General features: G+C 37.2%; 1 protein-coding gene across 2 annotated transcripts; it reads left to right on the forward strand.

The window, feature by feature from the left end:
• On the forward strand, window positions 1,309–7,236 carry LOC109851349 (OBERON-like protein). Of its 2 annotated transcripts, XM_020421431.1 has the most exons (4): window positions 1,309–1,432; window positions 1,508–1,571; window positions 2,208–3,342; window positions 6,408–7,036. In XM_020421431.1, the coding sequence occupies exons 3-4, from the start codon at window positions 2,217–2,219 to the stop codon at window positions 7,034–7,036; spliced, it is 1,755 nt and encodes a 584-aa protein (XP_020277020.1). In that variant the 5' UTR covers window positions 1,309–1,432; window positions 1,508–1,571; window positions 2,208–2,216. The 2 variants fall into 2 exon arrangements, with proteins under 2 accessions (XP_020277020.1, XP_020277019.1); XM_020421430.1 differs by lacking the exon at window positions 1,508–1,571 and having other exon boundaries at window positions 6,408–7,236.

Below are 8,716 nucleotides of genomic sequence, written 5' to 3' on the forward strand. Positions count from 1 at the left end.
GGAATGAATTCGACTTTATTTTTTCATGCATCAATCCATTATGTAGAAATTCTTAAAGCTGATTTGGTGCTCAATTTATGCATGGATAAATTATGTTGGAGGAGCCTAATTCTGTCGGTTGTCTTGTTAAAACCAAATTTGAATTATGAGAGAAGCTCACTTGTTCTCCGTTTACGAGCAAACCGAATAGAGTAAGCTATCTTTCAAATACGAAAGCGACTGACTTTCTGAAGGAGAGCTTCGAATTTGAATCTTCTACTACTACCCGCAGCCTTTGACAAGAAGCAAATTTTGGTTTGAAAGCAACTCTTTCAAAATATGATATCACTTTGAAAGTTCTGTTTTTACAAAAATAAACGATGCTTGTCGAACTTACTTACGATCTTGCTGATGTGTGTGTTTGCCTGAGCAGTTCAAATATTATACAGTAGTCTGCGAAATAAATAAAAAATGTTGGTCTTTGATTTTTTTTTCCCAAGTCAAAGTTAATAGGTAGATGAAAGATGTAACTTGTCCAAATTCTTCAAAAGTATAAATTGTGAGAAAAATGCCCGAAACAATCCCAGACGAAACATGCTATTCAGTTGATATCCTCATAAACCAAACATTATTTTCCACTCTAGATGAAATTTTTCAACAAGAATGGGTAAAAATATAAGGAAATTTTCCTAGAAGATGAAATAACTCTTTTTTTTTTAAAAATCCCCACCTTTAAAACTTTTCATCTCGAATTCATCTAATGGAATCCTGGGGAGCTTTGTTGATATCTCATCTATCACAAAAAAATAAAAATAAAAACGAAAATAAAAATAAAAATGAGAACTTTTGATATACCCATCCTAAGAGAAATTTACTATAAAAGTAGAATTTATATCGTCTTCTATACTTAAAACGGATGGTACCAAGTCTACCTTGTGCCAATTAACTCTCACTAGCAAAGAAACATTTTTGGCATCCTATTTCAGAACCCAAAAAAAATAGAAAAAAAAAGTTATTTTCTTTTATTTCTTCCCTATTTCTTTTCGAACAAATTTGAGACGCAATGGAACTTTTCCCAACGTCAGAATCGTTGTTTGGTGCAATAAACTGATCAATAAATCCTCGTTCCGACGTTATTTGGGCCTTGGACTTCATCCCTTACAAATTCAATATTTTTACCGTTTTACCCTCCACAAACTCCGCTCCCTATCCCCCAAAATCCACGTGACAAGACGCGGAAATAACTAGGAAGCCGCGTGCGGCTGGTCAACCCAGTCATTAACCGCCAGCTGCCGGTCACCCTTCTCCCCTTCGTCCTCCTGTCCAGTTCCAGTATTTGTTTATCGAACCAAAGTCATTTTCCTCTCTTTGACGAAAGGGGGAAGAGAGGGCGAGAGCGATTAAAACCCTAATTACACCCTTCTCGTCAATTAGATCGATTCCTCTCTCTCAGGTAAGCGATCTAGCTTTCTTTTAGTGCTGTTGCTGGTTATTGGCATGATTTAGGGTTTGATTTTGGAGGTTTCAGCTCTAGCTGAGTGGTCATAGCTCGGTGGTTTTCGGGTTTCAGCATAAAAGTCTGAGCTTTGAAGGTATATGCGGTAGAGAAATAAGATTTGGTATGATTTTGGTGAAAAAGTTGATCTTTTTGTGCTGTGGTTCACTTGGAATTTTGAAATTTAGTGGATTTTAGCTCAGTTTTATTAGCTTTATGCAAGGATGAATTTTTAGGAGCTATGTAGTTGAAAATTTTGGGACTTTCGTAGGTTTCATTGTTGAATTTGTATCAGTTTTCCAGTTTTGTTAATTTCTGCTATAAAAGTTTGATTTAAACTTCTTTCATTAACTTTTTTTTGGGTAAAGCACCCTATTTTTGGTTCAAGATGATGTCAATGGATTCAATTTGTGAATAATTAAAATATGGGGTTGAATTTAACGGATAGATTTTATAGTTTTGATGAAAGTGATGTTGGTAGAGCACTTTGTTCATTATATACATAGTCTAGTGGTGAAGTATTAACTGTGAGGAGTAAAATCAGTTGGCAACCTTCTGTTAGTTGTATCAAAGTGGGAGGATAACTTCTACTGTAATATAGCGGTTATGGGTAATATTTTTGGGATTTATTAGAGTTTTGGATGGTGGTTCTGAATTAGCCTTCTTATTTTTACTAGAGAATAGGATTTAGCTTTCCTGAGTGATCAATTCGAAAATCCTTCCTCTGTAACAGTCCAGTTGAATGGGAGCCTCCTCAGGTGCAAACTTCAACCATCAGCCACCACCTAAAATGCTACCTCCACGGCAGCACCCAAGACCTTCTGGTCTGCAGACTTCTCTGTCCCTAGCTTCTTCTGATGCTGCCGAACCCTTATCCCAAGGTCACGACTCACCTACTGATAGCACTAGCTCACGGGAAACCTGGCCCATTGAGAACAACCACTCCAATTCCATTATTGTGAAGAAATTGGACAAAGAAAAGGAAGGGGAAAACGAATTCCCTGAACATCAAGTTATTCGCAGGGTCTCTTCTGTAAATAAGTTATCCCTTCGCGAAGTAGCTCGTGAAAGAATTGAGGTGATTTCTGATAGAATGATGGTTATGCCCATTGAGATCTTGGATGAGCTTAAGAGCGAGCTCCGGGTGATTCTTGAAGGTTCTGGAGGATCTCAGAATAGGGAGGAGTTTTTAAATCTCCAGCACCTGGTCCATGGTAGAACTGACTTGACGGAGAAAAGTCTTGTCAAAGCTCATAGAGCACAACTTGAAATATTAGTTGCGATCAATACAGGAATTCAAGCTTTCCTTCATCCAAACATTAGCCTTCCTCAGAGTCGCCTTATTGAGATTTTCCTGTATAAGAGGTGTAGGAACATTGCGTGTCAGAGTCCTCTCCCTGCCGACGAGTGTAGCTGCGAGATTTGTACTAATAGAAATGGTTTCTGCAATCAGTGCATGTGTGGAATCTGTAATAAGTTTGATTTTGAGGTCAATACTTGCCGTTGGATTGGTTGTGACGTGTGTGCTCACTGGACTCACACAGATTGTGCAATGCATGTGGGTCGGATTGGGATGGGTCAGACTGCTAAAGGTGTGGCTGGCCATGCTGAGATGCTCTTCAGGTGTCAAGCTTGTAACAGGACCTCTGAGTTACTGGGTTGGGTTAAAGATGTGTTTCAACATTGCGCTCATGGATGGGACAGGGAATCCTTGATTAGAGAACTTGAACTTGTCACTAAAATCTTTCGTCTAAGTGAGGACCCAAAAGGTAGGAAATTGTATTGGAAGTGTGGGGATCTCATTGAAAAGATGAAGAGTGGTGCCACAACTTCTACGGTTTGCAGGATGCTGATGCTGCTATTCCAAGGTAATTCATTTTGTTCGAGTATCAGATGTTTCTTCGACCCAAAATTAATACTTGACATGGTAGAATTTCAGGTGCTGTGTTCCTTAACATCTCCTTATTAATATTATTATCATAGTTATTTGCAGATGATTGTTTTTCAATCTTGTGCTAGCACCCATGTTCTGTTTATATGCATGTGTTCAAATTGCATGTCAAATTTTATTTCCATTTTTCTTTATTCTCCTTTCTCATACGAGATGCTCTGATTACTGTATGCTGCCTTCTATTATGCTTCTATAGAACTTGAGGTATCTTCGTTTCTTTCTCATACGAGGTCTCTTCTATTATGCTTCTATTATTCGCACTTTTTTACTATTTTCCTTTTTTCTCCTTGCTGCTTTCTATTGTTTTAAATTTTAAATTAGCAATAAATCAGAATTTTTCCTGCTCCTATCCACTGTTTGTCAAGTTACAACAGGTATTCAATTTAGATTCTGAGTCATTAGCAATTTAACTTTTGCTCTAGAAGAAGCTAAATTCTGGTGCCAAACTGTCTCCTGCAACCTGATATGCTGTCAATTTAAACATTTTCTATAAATGTTTATTCTTCTGATGAATATACCCCTTAGTCTGCCTCTTTTTTTAAAAGGACTATAAGATATGTGCTTGATTCTTAAAATTTGTTTTTTCTTTCTTTTGCACTGAAAGCTATTAGGCGACGACAATTCCTGGTACAAACTTCATGCACATACGAAACTCAAGTTGACACTAACAAAAAGAGGAATAAGTTACTGGTACAAACTTCATGCACATACGAAACTCAAGTTGACACTAACAAAAAGAGGAATAAGTTACATATTTATTGCATTAATTATCTAATACAGGACTTTGACACTAACAAAAAGAGGAATAAGTTACATATTTATTGCATTAATTATCTAATACAGGACTGTGGTTATGGGAAAAAACATTTTAGTTACTCCTAAGGTCAGAACTTGCTCCAGTGTTACTACACTGGACCTGGACATGGACAGACCCTTATGTATTTTATTGTGTTGCATATATAAATTATTGAATTCATACTTACAGGAGTTATAGGCCCGTTTATCGTTTCTTGTTTACCTATCTCATGACTTGCTATGAAAATGTCAAAAAGTATGATAGGCGTTTGGGCAGTCCATGGTAGTAATACAGTGTAGTATATTCTATTACATATATAAATTATTTATTTTGTACCTATAAGAGTTTAGGCTCCAGTTATCATTACTTGTTTACGTATCTCATGATTTGCAGTGTAGTGCTTCTTGATACACACCCATGTAAATTATAGACCACATACTTTGAGAAGCGTAGGTTTTATCTATCAGCACTCATTTCCTATTTGACAATGACGTGGTTAAAAAAAAGTATAGTAAAGGTTTCAATGATTGTTAGAGTAATATGATCTTTCTACTTTTCAAACTTTTATTTTTTCCCTCGTAAGTCTATTCTAGTCATCCTTGTAAGCCTTTCCATTGCTTTATTACAATGATACAGTATTTTGTTCTCTCTTTTTTAGTGAAAAGTGTGCAATTCATAAGAGGGGGTCTAGATGTCGTGCATGCCGGAGTGTCTCAGACAACAAAATATTGCAAAGATGGGAGTGCATTAATTTGTGATTTCCATGGGTTATCGTTAGTTATTGAAAATTAAACGTACTCATTTCATCAGACATTTGCATTTCAACTTCCATAGGTTATTTTCACTATGGCATATTCATAGATTGCAAGATTTAGAAAAACAGCAGTTATCTTGACTCTTTTAAGTAAAGGTCTGTAAATTATTCACCATCTACATGTTTTGACTCTTAGTGAAGGTCTGTAATGTATTTGTCTGCTACATATTTTATCATTCTTATTTCTTCGTTACACCAGTATCTACTTTGCACAATATAAATTTAATCACTTGGTTGAGGTGTGACCTACTTCATATGATATAACCCTTAAGTGTTTACCTCTCATATTAACATGCATCTGACAGTGCTATGCCATCTGAAAGTTAAGGTTGGTCTTGTATAGGCCTAACAGTGTAACCCTCTAATCATACTTGTAAATTGTAATTGTTCTTTGGGCAACGAGTTGAGCCATTCCTATATCTACTTTGTAAGCATTTTCTTCATTTCAGTTATCTAAATCCAGTGTACCTTCTGTTCTTGAGGTATCTATTCACCGGTTTTACTATGCTGTTGCCTGTGCCACGATGCCTTACATGTTTACTATAATTTTCCATCATAATATTCCAACTTTTGACCCTAGGATTCGTATCAGGTTCTCATAGTCAAATATGTCCTACTTTGGAAGCATATCGCCTTTGGGGGTCATTAGTTTCATTTCCTGTTCTGCCATTTTTCAAGTTTGCTTTGATTTTGGCACACCATTCATGAGGCATCTCGACGATAGGCTTGATTGTTCCAGGGTGTAGTCATTTTCAGTTAGGAGATAGCTGCATTTACTTATGTTCTTTTTTTTTTGTGAAACATCTTCTTGTGAGAATGCTAGGGAACTGCTATGAAGTTTGTCATGGAAGACACCTGCCTTTTGCTTTCCATCACTTGAAATATATTATTCTTGAAATATATTATTCTCCATTTGTCTAAATATTTTTTCTGTTTGATCTAAAGGCTGTCGGTGCCTTCTCCTCAGCCTCACATCATGTGTACTATATTCTATCTAGACCACTGTTTTGAAAATAGTTACAGTGGACGTCATCTTTACATCCTCTTTGTGAAAATGATAACTGAATATTTCATTCAAATATCAGTTCTGAGGAATGTTTGCATATATAGATAGTTTTGAACATATTGAGTGGATAAACTTACGTAAGATGTCCTTTTAGCCGTTATCTTTCAGATCCTGCAAAAACCTTAAGCCTTTTCTGCTGGGCAGGCAGACATATTGCTGGAATTTTATTTTTCCAATCAGTGTATGAAATGAAAATTAACATGGACAACCTTACAGTATCTATATTTCAATTGCCCAAGTTTATAGTATACATTCATTGACCTGTGACGAGCGACCACTAACTGATTTGATATGCAATCTCTTTAGAACTCGAAATAGACTCTACAAAGAACCTCACTGAAACCGAGGACCCCAGTCACCTAATCGCCCCACAAGAAGCCTGCAACAAGATCGCAGAGGTCGTTCAAGAAGCCGTGAGAAAAATGGAGATAGTGGCAGAGGAAAAACTCCGAATGTTCAAGAGGGCTCGCCTATCTCTAGAAGCTTGTGACCGTGAGCTCGAGGATAAAGCCCGAGAGGTAGCAGAACTCAAAATAGAAAGACAGAGGAAAAAACAACAAGTAGAAGAACTCGAAAGCATCGTGAGATTAAAACAGGCCGAGGCTGAAATGTTCCAGTTGAAAGCCACTGAGGCTAGGCAAGAGGCTGAGAGGCTTCAGACTATAGTACTTGCTAAGTCTGAGAAAGCTGCAGCTGAGCAGGATTACGCTAGTTTGTATCTTAAGCGTAGGTTAGATGAGGCTGAGGCTGAGAAGCAGTATTTATTCGAGAAGATTAAGCTTCAGGAGAGCCAGAGACCTCCTCAGGTTGGGAGTAGTAGCGGAGGAGTTGGTGGTGGTGATTCGTCACAGATGCTTATGTGTAAGATTCAGGATTTGATAAAGAATGTGTATAATCCGTCACCAAAGTCTGATGGACAACAGAGATCAAAGTGATTGCTGTGATATCGATAAGCATATTGAAGAGGTACATGAGAGGTAATGTTTATCCTTTTCCGTGTTTTTAAGATGAACTTGAGTAGTGTTTATGTATTTTGATGATTTGCTAATGTTGGGTGTGTGAATGTTAGTTCTAGTTGTTCCATTCGAATATAACTTTTTGCATGGTGTTTAATATGGTTGTGTGTTGGGCGCTTTGTGTGGGATTCCTCATCCTCCTCCTGCTATTTCACCTGTTATCTACTATACGTTCTTGCGAAAATGAAATTGCAGTGTATAAACTTTTGAGGAAAAGCCTACTGAGTAAACAGGTTAGAAATTGGCGTGTAATTCACGACTTCTGGTGCTTCGTGTTCCTTTTGTGATGCTGTCTTAAGAGGACAATGAGCACATTTTCAGGGCCTGTGGCTGTGCCAGAGGCATTTGGCATAAATTTGAGGATTACTTTGACGAAACTGTGTTTTTATACCATGCCATTTCATGAATGGCTTAGGGTGAGCCTGCAGCGAAAGGAGCCCGTAGAAGTCAGGCACACTGAGTGGCAGGCAAATCTTTTGCGCTATTCTTGGGTTCATTTGGATGTGGCGTGTTCCGGTTCGGTTCGTTTGGGATGACCAAACCGAACCTGCTATACTCTCTACCAGCCGTGGTTCTTCATGCGAGAAGTCGGTTTCTCAGGCCTTTGCAACTACGGGCACCACAAGGAAGCGAGCGGAGAAGCTAATTTCTTGAAATAAACCTCCTTAAGGATGGATGAAATATCTCTGAGTTAACCAAAAAAAATAAAAGAACACCTATAGTGCAAATATGAAATATCTATGAGTTAACAATCAAACAAAAATCCCCACCGCAACCTATAAATATGAGAATTCAAAATGGCACATGATTTTTGTTTACCTTGAATTCAATCCTCTTTGTTCTGAACTATGTGATCTTCTAGAGCCAGATTGCCATGAATTAGCACCCTAAAAATGTGATGAATTGGGCTTTAAGTATTCATTAATTATCATGTAGGCCCACCTTCTTTTAAGGGAGATATTGTTTATTGAGCCTTTGGAGTACACGGGAATCGAATTCAAGTCTCCAACAACGGAGCGATACAGATTTGTTATGTGACCTATTGGGCCGTCCCCACCTTCTTTTAAGAGAGATTACTGTCTAGATATTTGTAATTATAATTTGTAGCTTATAAAATACAGATGTTGTCATAGAAAGTACTATAACTGCATTTGTTTCACAAATATATATAGACTCTAAATTGTTGTCTTTTACAAAATTTAATAAAAGGCCCTAATCCTTGCTCCCTAAACTATCACATTTGTCCATTCGTAACCCCTGAACGATCCCCCTAAACTATTTTTAGTGTATATATGCTCCCTAAGCTATTGAATTAATCACCTACTTATCCCTCGAACTGCTTTGATCCCACATTGCATTCTGTATTATCACTTTCTTCTCACAATTTTATTGAAAATACTCACAAAGTAATAAATCAAAGTGGTAACTAGTTATTGTATTTGATAGCTTAGGAGATAATCGTGGACAATTTTACCACTTCAAGGAGTAAAGTATGGCTGATAAATACTTCAACGGGTAAGCATGAACCTATTTTAATAGTTTATGGAGCAAATGAGACAAAAAATAGTTCGGGAATTATTATGAAATAATTTAGATAGT

Source organism: Asparagus officinalis, chromosome 8 (assembly GCF_001876935.1).
Source record: "Asparagus officinalis chromosome 8, Aspof.V1, whole genome shotgun sequence".
Taxonomy (NCBI): Eukaryota; Viridiplantae; Streptophyta; class Magnoliopsida; order Asparagales; family Asparagaceae; genus Asparagus; species Asparagus officinalis.